Genomic DNA, 17,198 nt, shown 5'->3' on the forward strand with positions numbered 1-17,198 from the left:
AGTACTTTAGACAAGATGCCACATTCACCCAAACACTTTCTCTATACTGAGTGCTTTTTAACTACATTCACCCTGATGGATGCATCGGAGAGCAACTTGGGGTTGCCCAAGGATACTTGACATGCAGACTGGAAGAGCCAGGGATTGAACCACCAACCTTCCGATCAGTAGGTGACCTGCTCAACCTCCTGAGCTACAGCCACCCACTGTTTCTCCCACTGGAAGTTCAACATCCAAAATTGTATTCAGAATCAGCTTCTTTGGGAAAAGATTACCTCTTGTCTGGATACGTCTCATTGCCAGCAGTTAAGTTAGATGCTTGAAGTCACAAAATGTCATTCACTTTCTGTAGCATCTGCTTAGCACATCACTACCAATACCAATGTCCATCTATATTAATAGTCTGTGGTCCTTCCCATATTATTTTTACAGAAGCAGCTAGAAGCATATAGTGACAGGTTAATAATGAAAACACCTCTTAACCAAACTGTGTCTTTGTGTGTAGCTGAGCTACAGCTCCACAGACAGCATGTGGACACCCACTTTGAGGGTGTGTTGGACCTGTTGACCTCCTGTAGGATGGAATTGCAAGACCTGCAGGCCTCCATAAAGAAAAAGAACATGGAGCTTATGGTCACTTTGTCCAACATTGAGGCCAACATCCAAACAGCCAGCAGCAGTCAACAGTAAAAACTGTCTATCTGCACCTTTATGTGACTGTCAGCTTAGTGAGGCTGAGACACTGACCACAGGTATGTTTCTCTGCAGTTGGGAGGCTGCTAGCACCACCCTGCAGGACTGTCTGCATGGACACATCAAAGAAACGCAGGACTGGCTGACAAACTTCAGACAGACAGTCAGGATAAGAATGGAGGAGGCCAGAAACAAAACAGCACAACTCCTCAGCTCCTTCAGGTAACAGCAGCTGCAGCAGACTCTTCAGCAAAACAAAGTGATCATCACCAGATGAGTGTGTTTTCCTCCTGCAGGCTGTTCAGTGAAGGAGGAGATTTTGCACCTCAGGAGCTAAAGATGTTTCAGAGAAGGGTGAGGGAGGAAACTAAGCGTATCAACACGACTAAGGAGTCCATCTACTCTGCTCTTGAGGCTTTTGAATCCAGGAGCTTACAGCAGGTGCAATGTATTGTCCTCTGTTAATTGTTACTTCTGTAAAGCACAGTTTGTATAAAATGGTCGAGTAGAGCCTGGTCGCTCTTTGGACAAAATTCCTATTTCCATCCCAATTCTCTTGCCTAGTGGCCCCATGATGACATCAATCCTAGACTATATATAAAAGATCCATATGGTCACCATTGTGGACTCAGGATTTTAAAACCTTATTCTTAGTGTTTTCACTGAGAACAGTTGGGGTCAGAAGTTACCATATTTGGACAAGAAAGTGGAATGTTCGATAGGTAGATAACACTAACAAGCTTAGTAAGCAAACTGCATACATGAACTGTACTGGGGCAATGCTCAGACACACATATTAGCATATTAGCTAAACAGTGGAAAGTAACACACTGGGACAATACTAGAATATCACTCACCATAAGTGAAGCACAAACATATTAGATAACTTTTATTTAGATAATTTTTTAATCCTCCAAAAGGCACCAACAATCACATTTTCTTTATTTGTATAGTTTCCACTTTATAACAGCTTTTGCCCCTCAGTGTCCCAGGGATTCCAGGGGCTATGTTGTCAGTGGACTTTTTGCCCCCATGACAAATTGGTCCTTGGTGAGGGACCAGACATAGAGCTATTCAAAAAGTAGAAATTACACAAAACATACAGCCAAAGCAATCCAAGTTTTTCCTGGTTGGCGACAGAGTTTGTTCCCTGTGCCTTCGGGTCGGGGAATAGGTCATAACTGTCTGCAGTTATGTGTCGAATGACAGTTTTTGGAGTCCCTGGGCGGGATGCTTGAGGAAGGTCCACCTGGGGACTCTGTCGTCTTACTGAGAGACTTCAACACTTGTGGGCAACAACAGTGAGACCTAGAAGGATGTGACTGGGCAGAACACTGGACCAAGTGGAAGGCTTCGACTTGAGTGGTCTCAGAATCTCATCTCTGCTTTTTGCAGACGATGCAGTTCTGTTGGCTTTATCAGGAGGTGGCCTGATAAAGCCAACAGCTGTCAATTTACTGGTATACCTACGTCCCTACCCTCATCCATGGTCACCAGCTTTCGTTAGTGGCGGAAAGAACAAGATTGCAGATACAAGCGGCGGAAATGAGTTTTGTCTAAGAGTAGCTGGCCTCTCTCTTAGAGATAGGGTGATGAGTTGGGCCATCGGGGAGGGGCTCAGAGTAGAGCTGCTACTCCTCTAAATCGAAAGGACCCAGTCTCTTTGATAGCCAGGAACATGCTACTGTAGACCCTATGTCCAATAATCTGGTTTATTGGTGTTTTTTGGAATAATCTGAAAAACAATATTGCTTTCTTACACTATTGTCAATGTCTAGGTCGCTGTGTACATCTTTTACAGTATAGATCGTGAATATAATGTGTTTATATCTGGTTGTCAGCAAAGCAGATTCTTGGGTCTTTACCTTACATTTGGTGCTATATAAACACATTTGAACTCAATTTTATAGACACTACTTTACAATAATTAATTAATAGAACAATATAGAAAAAGTCCAAGCAGCTAGAGAGATAAGTAGTAATAGTAATAAGTTTTAAAGTGGAATGATATGTGAGACCACTAAATGTCTGGCAGGTGGAAACTGAATTTTTTCACATGATATTTATGGTAGCAATACTCAATGCACACTAGTGGAGACTCCGGAGGCAGTTCTGGTGTTCAACATTAAACAGTCTAATGATATTTTGCAGGTGAAAGAAGTGTCGGCTCCCTTGGAAGAGAAACTGTCCTTTCTGAAGTCTGAGGTGAAATTTATTGAAGACGCCCAGAAAATGATCACCAGCACACAAGTTCACATCAAAGCTGAGGTGCCCATCTCTCTCTCTCTGTCTGCTTGTCTCTCTCTGTCTTTGCTGGTTGTTTATTAATACTGTTGGGCCCCTCCAGGCTGCCGGAAGTAACCACCAGCAGACTGTTATCAGCAAAAGACTGGAGGACCTGAGGAAGATGTTGGATGACACACAGGTAGTAAGGTAGCTGGGAGATTTGACTGCGCAGTGACAAAGTTATATTGCAGCTGGAAGAACAGTGGCCCATAAATACAAGAAGTAATCAAAAATGTCCAAGAACAGGACCAATTAAAACCAAAAGGCTTACCTGATATGAATTTGAGTGATCTCAGACTCGTGGTCATCTTTTTGTGCACCTCTGAAACAGAAGCTTATATTTTTTTTATTTCAACAAGTTTGAGGGCTGTGGTGAAACTGCAAAGAACACAGTGTACGTGGTCAGAGCTTCCAGGAAACAATTCTGAAAAGCAGGTTTGCTGGATTCTGTCAGGACATGTCTGAGAAGATGACAATGGAGATGGTCTAATCCAGATATAATATGAACATTGGCTAATTGAACAGGGCTGGTAGGGGAAAAAGCAGGAAAATGGGAAAACTGGTAGAATTAAAAGAGGCAAGAATGAACAGTACAAACTCCACCAAAACTGCACATAATTAAACAAAAGCCACAGAAAAAAAAATCTGTGTCCATACTTATAGTAGTAACATAACATTATTTTTTCACCCCTGGTCAAATGACTACTGTTATTACTCCTATTCAGTTACTGTACAGAGGACTGTAGTACTTATACCAAAGAACAAGAGCTCCAATGTGAATATTTTCTCTATATGCAGCTGTCTCCAGATCAGGTTTGTTCCTTCCTGTCATCAATCAATAAAGAACTCACGGAGTGCTGTCAGTACCTGGATTTGAGTTTGGTATGTCACTTCCTATCCACCACCTGTTGCCTTGTTTTTCTGCACTGCTTCTCTTCTTTCTAGGCTGCATGGGGTCTATGACCTCCTCTTCTGTTTTTCCTTCTGCTTTTGCAGACAGTCTTGACCCGGTCTATTTTCTTTCCACGTGGATTAATTTTCATTTTTGTGTTCAGGACTCTGCACTGGAGGAAAGCCTTGCTTTGTCAGGTCACCATAAATCCAGGAAGCAGGTCCTGCTAAACCCGTCTCCTGGTTACTGCAGCCACACAAAACAAATATGGACCCCCTTGATGATCCTGTTGTGGGGATCATCAGGTCCTTGAACAGGTATATATGTGGAGGTCCATTTAAGTTAACTTTGGGTTGATGGGGCTGCTCTGATTTTCAGAGTTGAAAATCCAACTTCCAGTTGAAAATTCTAACTCGGAACTCAGACATTACAACTTCCAACTTTAATAGAAGGCACTAATAATCCCGCTGCTGATTACTGCTGGTTGTGTGATACTCTTTGATTATGCAGACAAAAAATGTTTCACCCCCTTATTTCTGTCCAACACCCAAACATACAGGATTAGTTGCCAAGATCCAGCAAAGGAAAGAGAACAGAGACAAAGGATATCTTCTGGTAAAGTACAAACATTTGTTTCCTTTTTCATTCTGACTGAAATATGTCTTTTTTCTCAGTAGTGTTGCAGAGAGTTGCACATAAACTACTTCACCACTCATAGAACCTGTAGGCAGCTTAGTGCAGTTCACTGTTTTTCTTTTTAAAAACTGGTTACAGGATTGAACTTGTATTGCTAACTTATTCTAGCATTACAATAGAATTTGCCATAACTTCTGTTGTGTAGAGCATTTTACAGTGGTTTTAGCTTTCACCAGGTTATCTCAGACCTCGCTGGGCTGAGTAGGTTTATGGTGAGGATTAGGATTTCTTTCAATTCAATTCAATTCAATTTTATTTATATAGCGCCAAATCACAACAAAAGTCGCTGTAAGGCGCTTCATAGATACAGAGAGAAACCCAACAATCATATGACCCCCTATGAGCAAGCACTTTGGCGACAGTGGGAAGGAAAAATTCCCTTTTAACAGGAAGAAACCTCCGGCAGAACCAGGCTCAGGGAGGGGCGTCCATCTGCTGCGACCGGTTGGGGTGAGAGAAGGAAGACAGGATAAAAGACATGCTGTGGAAGAGAGACAGAGATTAATAACAGATATGATTCAATGCAGAGAGGTCTGTTAACACATAGTGAGTGAGAAAGGTGACTGGGAAAGGAAAAACTCAATGCATCATGGGGTAGGGATGGGTATTGATAAGGATTTTCACGATTCGATTCCATCTTTCGATTCTGTTTAACGATTCTATTCTTTATCGATTCTCTTATCGATTTTTTTTTTTTTTTTTTTAAAAAGGAGAACACACAGGTCGATTAGCTTAGAACTTTGTTTTATATCTTCTCTTTGAACAAGATAGAAATTTAGGAGTAACATGGCCTTACAAACCCAGCAGTGAGATCTTAAGAGATCCACAGCCTACGGCTCTTCAATGGGGTGTCACAGGGTCCCCAGGAAAAAAAAATTGTAAATGTAAATAATAAATAAATATTCTTCTGTAGCAATAACAAAGTATAACATAAATTATTCAGTAGCAATTACACAAGAATATCCAGTAATGTCCCTGCCTACAATTAAACACATTCACTTACCGAAAATCGGGGGCATCTGCTGTGGCAAATGGGTGCAAGCCTTTTACCTCAAACTTAGTCACTGCTCGGTGACATTCGTCTATCCTGGCCTGAAAGGAGACGCTAACGGTAGACTGCAGCAAGAACTGCCAGCATCTGAGCCAGCCAGACTCTGTCTGTCTCTCTCATCATGGTCACCTAAATTCAGCGCACAGTAATGGCAGGTTTTGTAATAAGGCAGATCGTGCTAACATAATATGCACTGTTATTTGATTATTTACCTGCCGCATTAACGGGAGAGGACGTGCAAACGTCACCGCTGCTGCTGGGTTGAGATTCACGAGTCCGGAGCGGAATTAAAAGCACGACATTCATTTAAGGTCATCATGCGTTTTGTGAGCAGATGCTTTTGCATGTTCGTAGTGTTTCCTCCCTTAAATGAATATCTACTTTGCAAGTATTGCAAGTTGCCCTGTTGTCATCCGTTCTCGTAAAGTATAACCAAACTTTTGAGAGTTTGAGCCGCCATGCTTCCTGCCAGGTAAATGACGCTCCGCAACGTGGTGACATCATTCGCGGCAACTGGAATCGATAAGGGAATCGTTTGCAAAAATGGCAAACAATTCCAAGGAATTGAAACAGTGGGAACCGGTTCTCAACAAGAACCGTTTTTCTATACTCGTCCCTAATCATGGGAATCCCCAGCAGCCTACGTCTATTGCAGCATAACTAAGGGAGGATTCAGGGTCACCTGGTCCAGCCCTAACTATATGCTTTAGCAAAAAGGAAAGTTTTAAGCCTAATCTTGAAAGTAGAGATAGTGTCTGTCTCCCGAATCCAAATTGGAAACTGGTTCCACAGAAGAGAAGTCTGAAACATAAAGGCTCTCCCTCCCATTCTACTTTTAAATACTCTAGGAACAACAAGAAGGCCTGCAGTGCGAGAGCGAAGTGCTCTAATAGGGTGATATGGTATGATATGGTACTACAAGGTCATTAAAATAAGATGGGGCCTGATTATTTAAGACCTTGTATGTGAGGAGCAGGATTTTGAATTCAATTCTGGATTTAACAGGAAGCCAATAAAGTGAAGCCAAAACAGGAGAAATATGCTCTCTCTTTCTAGTCCCTGTCAGTACTCTTGCTGCAGCATTTTGGATTAGCTGAAGCGAGTTTTTTGGACATCCTGATAATAATGAATTGCAGTAGTCCAGCCTGGAAGTAATAAATGCATGAACTAGTTTTTCAGCATCACGCTGAGACACGATGTTTCTAACTTTAGAGATGTTGCGCAAATGGAAGAAAGCAGTCTTACATATTTGTTTAATATGTGCGTTGAAGGACATATCCTGGTCAAAAATGACTCCAAGGTTCCTCACAGCATTACTGGAGGCCAAGGTAATGCCATCCAGAGTAAGAATCTGGTTAGATACCATATTTCTAAGCTTTTCAGGGCCGAGTACAATAACCTCAGTTTTATCTGAATTAAGAAGCAGAAAGTTAGCGGCCATCCAGGTCTTTATGTCTTTAACCAGTGTGTGAATGTGTGTGTGAATGGGTGGATGACTGGTTGTGTAAAGCGCTTTGGGGTCCTTAGGGACTAGTAAAGCGCAGAGGTGGGTAGTAACGAGTTACATTTACTCCATTACATTTACTTGAGTAAGTTTTTGAAAAAAATGTACTTTTAAAGTACCTTTTTTGTACGATACTTTTTACTTTTACTTGAGTACATTTGTGAAGAAGAAACGGTACTTTTACTCCGCTACATTTGCAAAATTTGACTCGTTACTTTTTTAAAAAAATTAGTTGAACACATTAGATAACATGCCGCCAGTGGAGTTTCCGGTAACTTTTTTACCAATCAGATGTGGCAATGCAGTCACATGACCAGTTTGAAACTGTGGCGGGCAGAGCGGCCCAAGCGTTTCAAAGTAGCTTGTCTACGCTAGAGCTGAAGAGGATGAACAGCATTTTCCTCACATACAAAGGATGTTTCGCTTAAAAGCAGTACAAAAGAACAGCTATGTCTTCAGTGTCTTCAGTGAGAGCCAAAAGCGCTATACAAATACAGGCCATTTACCATTTACCATTTAAGACATTCCTGCAGTTTAACTAATTGGTGTGTATTATATGGCTTCATAGATAGATAGAGCTGGGTGTCATCTGCATAGCAGTGAAAATTTATGCTATGTCTTCTAATGATGCTGCCTAAGGGAAGCATGTATAGAGTAAACAGAATTGGTCCTAGCACTGAACCTGTCATGATCCTGGGTCCTTTTGACCCAGCGTTTTGTGTTTTCTATTAGTGATTTTGGTTCTGTTGTTCCTCCTGTTTAGTGTATTCTGTTCTGCCCATCTATTCCTGTGTTAAGTCCGCGTTTCCTAGTCTGTGTCTTTGCGTGTGTGTGTGTTTCCTGTTTTATTGTGAAGGTCTGCGTCTTATGTGAGTGTTTTCAGTTTGCCTCCCTAGTCTCGTCACGTTAATCACTCCCAGCTGTGTCCCCCACCTGTGTGTAATCTCCCTGTGTTCTCTGAGTGTTTTTAAGTCGTGTCTTCTGTCTTAGTCATTGCTGGTTCGTCTGTGTTGTTTCCCCTCGGTCTCCCTGCGTTTCTCCATCCATCTCTCTGTGTATATTTCCCCGGACCTCCCTGCATCTTTGTTCTGGTTTGTTTTGTTAGTTTGCCCAGTTTAGGTTTTCTGTTACAGCTTCACCCGCGCCATTTCTGTTGTATTTACTTTTGTAAATAAATACTCACCTGCACCAGAGCTGCCGCTTCCGGGTCCTAAATAATTACCACACGGCTTGCCCCGGCAGACCGTGACAGAACCCTGTGGAACTCCATAATTAACCTCAGTGTGTGAAGAGGACTCTCCATTTACATGTACAAATTGGAGTCTATTAGATAGATATGATACAAACCGCTGCAGCACAGTACCTGTAATACCGACAGCATGTTCTAATCGCTCTAATAGGATATTATGGTCGACAGTATCGAATGCTGCACTAAGGTCTAGCAGGACAAGCACAGAGATGAGTCCACTGTCAGAAGCCATAAGAAGATCATTTGTAACCTTCACTAAAGCTGTTTCTGTGCTGTGATGAGCTCTGAAACTTGACTGAAACTCAGTCATATCCTTAATAAAAAAAACTTTCACAAACTGAAAACTTTTTCAAATGAAGTATTTTGGCATTACAGTTTTTCATTTGTATGTTCAGAGTAATCAAAGACTATATAAACAAGGTGTGTGTCTGTGTCAGCCTCTCTTAACATACCCTTAAGCCTGGATGATTAACTGGTGACTGAAGGGCTTCACACATTGAATACATAAAATCAATATGAATATTTTGTGCATTCTAAATATTTTTCAGACAAAGCTATTCTTTGTGCATCTGTTCACAATGACCGCGTTATTTCACTGGGACACATTTTTGGCATTTATTTTTTCAAACCAACATTGATTTTTTGGATCCGAATAAACAGTGTCTGTATTTGTTTCCAAATGCAGACTGCATTTGGAAACAAATGCCCTCATGGCTCAAACGCACACCAGTACTGACTACTAGAGAGATGGAAATAGAAAAATTGGATGAACCCAGAATCTCAGTTTCTTACTTTTCTTGTTTAGAAACATCAGAACCAGCTCATCATGACTTGCTGTCAACTTATTTTCTTTTAAAGTGCGTTTTTTTGAGGATGAATTTTCCACAAAATGTGTTCGGTGTGTATATACGTTATACATCAAGTTTGGATCTGGAAAATTCTTATTTTCGTGGGGGTTTTTTTGCAATGCGTTTGGTGTTTAACAGCCAACCCAGTTCAGACTGACAGCATGTTGTGTTTCTGCAGGTCTGAATCCTATCCAGCTTCAGCAGAGACACGATTCTGTCAATGCACCGAGGTAAACACATGTAGAAACATGATGCATTGTAACTCATCTGAACATCAATGTCAATTTTTTTATGGCTGCAAACATAACAACATTGACAGCCATTTTACTTTCTTGCTATGTCATCATCACTGATGACCTTACACCCAGATTGTATAATGTTTTATTATTTTTAAATACTATCTAAGTCCTTCTAACTGTCATACTGTAATGTCATACACTATTACTTCTAGTATTATTATCCTAGTATATTGCCCCTAAACCTAACCTTATGTTTTGGAGAAAAATAAAGTTAAACTTTTTTGGAATAATATAAATATTTTAGAAGTGTGTCGAATACAATTATTTTTTGTTCTCTTATTGCCAAGACATATTTCCATAAGTCACAAATCTCATCTGGTACATTAGGATAATGGAGTAAGGGATACTAACCCTAATAGAATTCCATAGTTGACTTACCCTAACACATGTCCTATTTTTAGAGGAAAATGGGGTTTGCCAAGACTATGGAGAAGAATTGTAGGGTTAGAGTTACCCAAATCAAATGCTGTTAGCTGATCCATTCTGTCCCCTTCCTTCAAATATGGTCATGTGAGGTTTAAGGTTAGCTGTAGACAAAATGGCAAATTTGAGGATTCATATTAAAGTCATTTTTAGTACAATAACCACTAATAGATATATGTTATAGATAATCTATGACTTGTTTGTCCTATTTTATTTTTAACCCGTGTTTGTATTTCAGTGTAAAGAGGGGCGCCAGGTTTATCAGGACTGATATCAGGCATGAGAGAAGGTTCCAGATTTTTGGACCCGAACCAGATCTGAGTGCACAGTGAGTCCCATCTGATTCAGATCTGATGTGTAGCTTATGGAATGTTCTAGTTCCATTATGATATTTCTGCATTTCAGGTCTTTTAGCTCCAAAGTTATTTTGGCGTTGTGGAAAGCCAATGACATTCTCCTGCAGCTTGCTGAGGTAACATAAACATGACAGAGGGGAAATATATCCCTAACAGTTTCCTAAAAACCACAGAGCACTCGATAATTAAATAATTATCTGATGCTAAGGTTCCACTTTAACTTCACACTGATCCACATCATCTTCTCACTTGATGTTATCATTGGTCCAAACTGAAGTCAAATTGACCTCAACCTGCACAAACTAACACAAACCTTTCGCTTGTCCATCCCTCAGGACTTTTATCGCAGTGAACGTCTAAGCTGTTTCCAGCTTCTTCCTGACTCCTTGGACCACTGGATTGAGAACACGCAGCAGAAGTTGGTGGGATACCACGAGCAGGCAATGAGGTTTCTGGACACCAGCAGAGATGGTACCCGTTCAGAAATACAACAATTTTCTGTCCATCTTTTTGATGACTAACATTTCTATAATTTTGCACTATAATCTGGCTGAGGCCTTAACATTGTCCTAATCTGAACTCTTAACAGTCCTTTGAAGATCTGGTCCAAACAGATGCTAGATGAAAATATCCAGCCTTCCTTTATATACATAGTTGGATTTTCTCCGTTCTGAACTCAGCAACCTTGGGTGAGGTAAATTAAAAACTCCTTAGTGGCAGGACCACTGGAGTGGATGAGATTTGCCCTGAACTCCAGTTCAATAGTTTCACCCTTTTGCACATGCTCAGTAAAATGACAACTGATAAAATTTAACAGGTTAGAGTGTAACTTAAACCAGTCCCAAAGAGTGGACTAAAACGACAGTTGCCAGGTTTAAATTATTTATTGAAAGCTGCCTGATACAGAGAAAGCAACTGTGGAGGGGAGTGAATGGGTAGGTTTTGGACACAACATCTGGACTAGCAACCTTCCTAGAGCATAGTCTTCCTAGTTCCAATCCCACCTTTGTCTCTGTGACAGATAATGGTGGAAGAACAGGTGTAGGATAGGAAATAGCTGCCATATTAGAGATGCAAGGAGACGTGGGAGCTGTGGTTGAGAAGCACACAATTGGAGGAGTTGCACTGAAGATGCCCATGTGTTGAAAAGAATTAGGAGAACGTGATGGAGGAGCAGCAGTGGATGTAGGTGTGACCACAGAGTAAAATCAATTGAAGAACTGGTTGAGTTCATCAGCTCTATCCACTTCACCCAGGAGTGACTGTCTTTTGTTTTTGCTGTAGCCAGAGATGGTGTTGATTGCTCTCCACACTTCACAGATGTTGTTGGGCTGTATATTCCTTTTTGTCTTCTTTTTGTATTTCACTTTTGCCATTTTCAGTCTCTCCTTCAGCTCATGATGCACATGTTTGATACAAACAGGAACATCAGGCTAAACCTATATATCTTAGAAAGATACAAATATCTCAAAGCAGTCACACAGAATAAGCACCTAAAAATTCTATACACACTGTCTGTCTCTACCTGTCTATGGGTCAGATGTGGTGAAGCAGCTGTCTGTGTTCGAGGAGCTGCTACTTTTATCACCTGCAGTTTTGATCAGTGACCATGAGCGACAGCATGTTGCGGGGCTCAGAGAGGAAGTGGCGAGACTCACACAGAAGCTGGAGGAGACTCTGGCAGCCAGTGAGAAGGAGAAGGTATGAAGCTGTGATGCAGAAGGCTCTGATACAGACAGTGAAGATCTGCAAGCTGACTGGTTTCTATGTGTCTGGTTGTCAGAGTGTGAACATAGGTCAGCTGCGAACGTCTCTCGGGGAGGATGAGCTGGAGATGCTGAACAGCAGAGAAGAGCTGAGACAGCAGCAGCTACACAGCACTATCTCCAGTGCACACCTTGAGCTGCAGGTATGTGACCGTGGCACCAGATAACACCTTTCTAATCTGCAGTCTCACTTTGAGTGTGCATTATTTATTGAATGCAGGAATGTGTGAGAGGCAGAGGGGAGGAGTTTGTTACATCACTGGCTTCTCTGACAGAGAAGCTGCTCCATCAGATGAATGACCTCTTTAGACCTGCAGGTAACCTTTACTCATTTGTACCATCATAATGGCTGTGTGTGTGTGTGTGTGTGTGTGTGTGTGTGTGTGTGTGTGTGTGTGTGTGTGTGTGTGTGCAGAGATGCTTACCTTAAGCTGTAATGGACATATTATAAACATCTGTTCAGTTAGGCTATAAATCATAGATGATCACCTGCCTGATGTGCTGCAAGTAATGGAGCCTACATAGCAATTTCCCTGTGGTAAACAGCACCAAGACATCAGACCTTGGAATAGTCTCTAAGGCTCATATGTCAAAAGATGGCAGTGTTGTCAAGTTTTTGAATTGTTTTTTATTGGAGTTTATTGATGATTCCAATAAAATGACCTTGGAAATGTAAGTTTGTCTGAGCGATCGGATTTAAATGGCATCCATCAGGCAGGTGCCCAAGAACATAATGATTGCTCTGCCAGAGCTCCAGCATTGCTCTGTAGAGAGACAAGAACCTTCCAGGAGTACAACCATTTCTGTAGCACTCCACCAATCAGCCCTGGGCTGACGGAACTGACTCAGCAGTCAAATGCACATGGCAGCCTGCCTGGAGTTTGCTAAAAAACCATATGAAGGATGCTCAGCCCATGAGAAACAAAGTTCTCTGGCTTTGGGACCACTCTGTCAATGTCCTTGAGTTGTTCAGCCACAGACCAGACTTGAACCCAATTGAACATCTCTGGAGAGATCTGAAAATGTGCACCAATCCTTCAAATCCAACCTGATGAAACATGAGAGGTTCTGCAAAGAAAATTTGGAGAAGCTACCCCAAAATATGTGTACCATGCTTGTAGCATCATAATCAAAAAGACTTCAAACTGTAATTGCTGCCAAAGCTGCTTCAACAAAAGTATTGAGCAAAGATTGTGGGGTATTGTGTGTAGAATTTTGAGGTGAAAAGGCTGTTACATTCCAAAATGTGAAACAAGTGAAGTGAATACTTTCTGGATAAAGTCACTAAAATTTGAAAGCATCTGAATGGTGATTTCCCACATGCATTTTATATATCTGGGTAACCAATGAAATTAAAGTTTATTTATATTGTGTTTAAAAATTTCTGCCCAGATAAGGTCCCAGATACATTTCAAGATGAGTGCTTCCAAAACAACTTTGAATAATTTTTATGTTTAACCTGTTTCCATAGAAACTGGTACAGCAACAGCACGACAGCAGACAGAAGGTGGTGCTGTTACTGTAGAAGCAGCATCTGAAACAGGAAGCAGACCAAGTGCTGAAAATAGGTAACCTTTGACCTCTGACCTGCATGTTACCCCTGGTAGTGCAGATGTTTGTGGCTAGAGAAGAAAGTATAGTCAATTTAAAGTGTGTGTGTGTGTGTGTGTGTGTGTGTGTGTGTGTATGGACATGACAACCAACAGCACAGGTGACCTGCCATCTTCTCATACTACGGTAACAACAATTTCGATCGCTACATCCAAGTGGACCCCAGGACATGTGACTGTTATGGAGCAAAGAAACACTGCTATGAAGGTGTGTATACACACACACACACACAAACAAAATGACACATGTAATTAATGTTTTTGTGTGTGTCTGTGTGTGTGTGTGTGTGTGTGTCAGCGGTTTGAGCAAGTGGTCAAGTTGGAACTGTTGCTCTCAGACGACATGAAACGAAGACAGCTGAGTGAACAACAGAGCTGGAACACTCACTGGAGACAACAGATACACTCTCTGAAACTGATACAGAAGCCAACATAGCAGCAGCTGACTGAAAGTTTTTGGTGTAGGCTGTGATGCCATTTACTGCATTTAATGTTTGTTAATAAACCAGAGAAGAAGAAAAACTTCCTGACATCAGTTGTTGTTTTTTTCTACCAGCAGCAGTCATGAACATCTGACCACCTACATTAGCCGTGCAAGAGATGCAGAATGAGAGCCTTCCCATAACCAGGCATATGTTGACACCTGAACACATTTTACTCTGAATGTGACAAAGCACTAACTTGAAACATCTAATGTGATTCTTGTCTCACTAGGAAATTAAGAAATATTACTGCCTGTTCCAAGGTTGTTATACTTAACTAAAAGTAACCTAAAGCTATGTAGGTTATCTTTATTAACCTAAAGAAAATTACGTATAAAAAACTTACTAACATGAAAACTCAAAACTAAACTTTAAAAAGGAAAGGAAAACTAGCTCAAGATATGTTGCACTTGGGCAAACAGGAGCTTGCTCCTTGCTGTCATTTATATACTAAGATACAGCCAGTTCAATAAAAACCATCAATCTGCTGCCAGCAGGACGAGTTAGAGGCTCAATCCTGAGGAGACGACTAACGTAAATTTTCCTTGAAGTCGATAAAGTGTTTTTCGAGGTCAGGAAAGTGGTTAGGAGTAGGAGGTAGGAGGTACTTTTGAACGCAACCCGTGAGTTTGGCAGTAACACGCCTTATTGTCGGCCTTCAACCGCGGAAGAAGAGAAGAAGAAGAGTGGCATCTTGTAGGACAATTTTCTACTTCCGTGTGGGATCACGGGGACCCGGGCTGAGGGGCCTGCTATCGGACGCGTTAGGGAAATAAAGAGAGGCTCGTCGGTTTAGACCATGCGGGCAACTTTAATCTGGGGGCTGGTGAAGTTACTCAGCGCTGCCGCTGTGCTGGCCCTGACTGCGCATATCGTAGCGAGCTCACTGAGTAAACAGACGCCAGAGCCCAGCCCGCTTCCCCGGAGGAGTACCGTCCTCGTAGACCCTCAGACATACCGCTACCTCCTCAATCAAACCCAGTGTTTGCAGGCACAGGAGCCCCTTCCTATTGTTCATTGTGCCCGTGGGGGCTGAGAGACGCCTGCGGCACGGGAGGCCATCAGGAAAACGTGGAGGCGCCTCTGGCCGGGACAACCCTCACATCTTTTCTTTGTGGGGATCCCACAGAGGCCACAGATGTCGGCCCTCCAGCAGAAACTGGAGGAGGAGAGCAGGCAGCATGCAGACATCGTCCAGATGAACTTTGTGGATAATTACTACAATCTGACAATCAAAACCATGATGATGATGAGGTGGCTGGCTACTTACTGCCCCGGTGCGTCCTACGCCATGAAGGTGGATGCAGACATCTTCGTTAATGTCTTTTATCTGATCCAGTGGCTGAGGAACTCCCCAAGGAGAACTTCATCACAGGGTCGGTGATTCCAGGATGGCAGGCCACGGCGGGAGCCCAACAGCAAGTGGTACGTGTCAGATGAGCTAATTCCAGAGGAGAGCTTCCCCTCCTACGTGTCTGGAGCCGGTTACGTGTTCTCCGCTGACCTGGCAAGCCAGGATCTCCTGGGCCTCCAGTATTTGTGCGGGTCCTCCCTTTGGAGGATGTCTATGTGGGCTTGTGCTTGCGGATGCTGGGTGTCAGGCCTGTGTACGCCTACAGCCTGCCGTTCTTCAGAAGCCTGTTCGAAATCAAAAACCTGAAGTACGACAGGTGCACCTTCGCCAAGTTGATCATTGTTAATGGCTTTAAGGCACCAAAGCTGCTGAGGGTTTGGCAGGACTTACCAAAGGCTACGAAAGATGCTGATCACATTTAACCTGGTGCCATTGCAGGCAATTCTAAGGGAGTAAGCCTGCTATGAAGGAAAGGAAGGCCAGCTGACACACAGAGGTTAGGGTGGCAAACAGCATCAGCTAGTCAGCTGATCAGTCTATCAACAGAAAAAATATCTTCTTGAAAACCTTTGGGTCTTAGTTTAGACCATCCTCATCAGTCTCCTTACTCAATACTGAATATTGGCTTGTAGTTTGTAAAACAAAACCCAAAGAAATAAACATAATAAGCAACATTTTACAACTTCAACCTAAAGCGCTCTGTCTATGCAAGATAGCATAGTGCTGTGTAGGAGTAAAGTCAGTTTCAGTCCACTTGTGTTTATTTTCATAAACAGAATTATAGCAGATATGTTTTCAAATCTACTAATAAAAAGAAAAATAGGAACATTTTTGTATTAACACTCAACTCAAAAGTTGATCAAATACTCATTCAGACAAAAAAAAAAAAAAACAAAACCCTTTTGTGATAAGTTAATTGTTTAATTTATTTCTGTGCCAAAAGTTTGGCGGTTCCACCTTGTCAAATGTGACACTTTGATATTTCTTTTTGTCATTAATTACACTAAACTCAATCAGATGAGTTGCTGAAGATATGATTGCTGTAGGGAAAGTGAGAATGAAAATGGTTGTTGCCTTAAATTTTAAAACCGATGAGGAAAGAAAGTATGTTGAAAAAGTTGCTCAACTCAGACATGTTAGTAACATCAAAGATCAGATGTGCCTAAACACTGATCAGAATAAAACCCTGCCAGGGAGTACTGATCTACCTCCTTGGGCTAAGGCCACCGTTAAGACACAGCTTTAAACCTTAGCTTCCAGTTAGTAAGTCACACAAGTCATTTAAAAAATGACTTGCCACCTTTTTTATTTTGTGACCGAATTTCTGTTGTTTGACTCATCAGTGGGCTCAACATGTATGTTACAGTCCCTTCCTTGAGTCAATCAACAGTTCTGTGATCTTTGAAAGAAAATGTGTATTCACTGCAGTGCTTCAGCTTCTTTTACTGCTCCTAGCCTATGCCAAAGAAGTGCTTTTAATACCAAAGGTTCTTTGAAAGTATTCTCCCATTAGTGCCTGATGGTTTAGGGTCTATGTGTACGTGGAGTCACAAAACCCAGCGCAACACAGTAACTTTTTATGCTTAGTTTTTGCTTCCTGTTTGAATTGGCGACAGGAAGTTATGGTAAGTCGCTCAGGTTAAGACTCATGGATGGCCCCCTCCTCTGAAGCAGTTTGCCCTTTATAGA

The 17,198-nt window shown here is 41.8% G+C and overlaps 2 protein-coding genes across 2 annotated transcripts in view; both read left to right on the top strand.

Moving 5' to 3' along the window:
• Positions 1-14,203, top strand: part of ccdc180 (coiled-coil domain containing 180) — a 28,833-nt gene extending 14,630 nt beyond the window's left edge. The window contains 19 exon segments of the mRNA XM_085181504.1: positions 506-686; positions 769-915; positions 990-1,134; positions 2,845-2,961; positions 3,041-3,118; positions 3,778-3,861; positions 4,035-4,113; positions 4,116-4,188; positions 4,431-4,486; positions 9,398-9,449; positions 10,180-10,269; positions 10,347-10,413; positions 10,633-10,768; positions 11,838-11,998; positions 12,081-12,206; positions 12,284-12,380; positions 13,535-13,631; positions 13,770-13,881; positions 13,972-14,203. Coding sequence (XP_085037630.1) covers positions 506-686; positions 769-915; positions 990-1,134; positions 2,845-2,961; positions 3,041-3,118; positions 3,778-3,861; positions 4,035-4,113; positions 4,116-4,188; positions 4,431-4,486; positions 9,398-9,449; positions 10,180-10,269; positions 10,347-10,413; positions 10,633-10,768; positions 11,838-11,998; positions 12,081-12,206; positions 12,284-12,380; positions 13,535-13,631; positions 13,770-13,881; positions 13,972-14,109 — 2,036 coding nt within the window. The 3' untranslated portion in view covers positions 14,110-14,203.
• Positions 14,204-14,799: 596 nt separating this feature from the next.
• Positions 14,800-16,539, top strand: b3galt8 (beta-1,3-galactosyltransferase 8). Its single transcript, XM_085181517.1, is given in 5 exon segments — positions 14,800-15,131; positions 15,133-15,189; positions 15,192-15,665; positions 15,667-15,690; positions 15,692-16,539. Coding segments are annotated over 5 exon segments (972 nt in total). The 5' UTR covers positions 14,800-14,954; the 3' UTR covers positions 15,932-16,539.
• Positions 16,540-17,198: the final 659 nt, after the last annotated feature.

Source organism: Neolamprologus multifasciatus, chromosome 12 (genome assembly GCF_963576455.1).
Source record: "Neolamprologus multifasciatus chromosome 12, fNeoMul1.2, whole genome shotgun sequence".
NCBI classification, from domain to species: Eukaryota; Metazoa; Chordata; class Actinopteri; order Cichliformes; family Cichlidae; genus Neolamprologus; species Neolamprologus multifasciatus.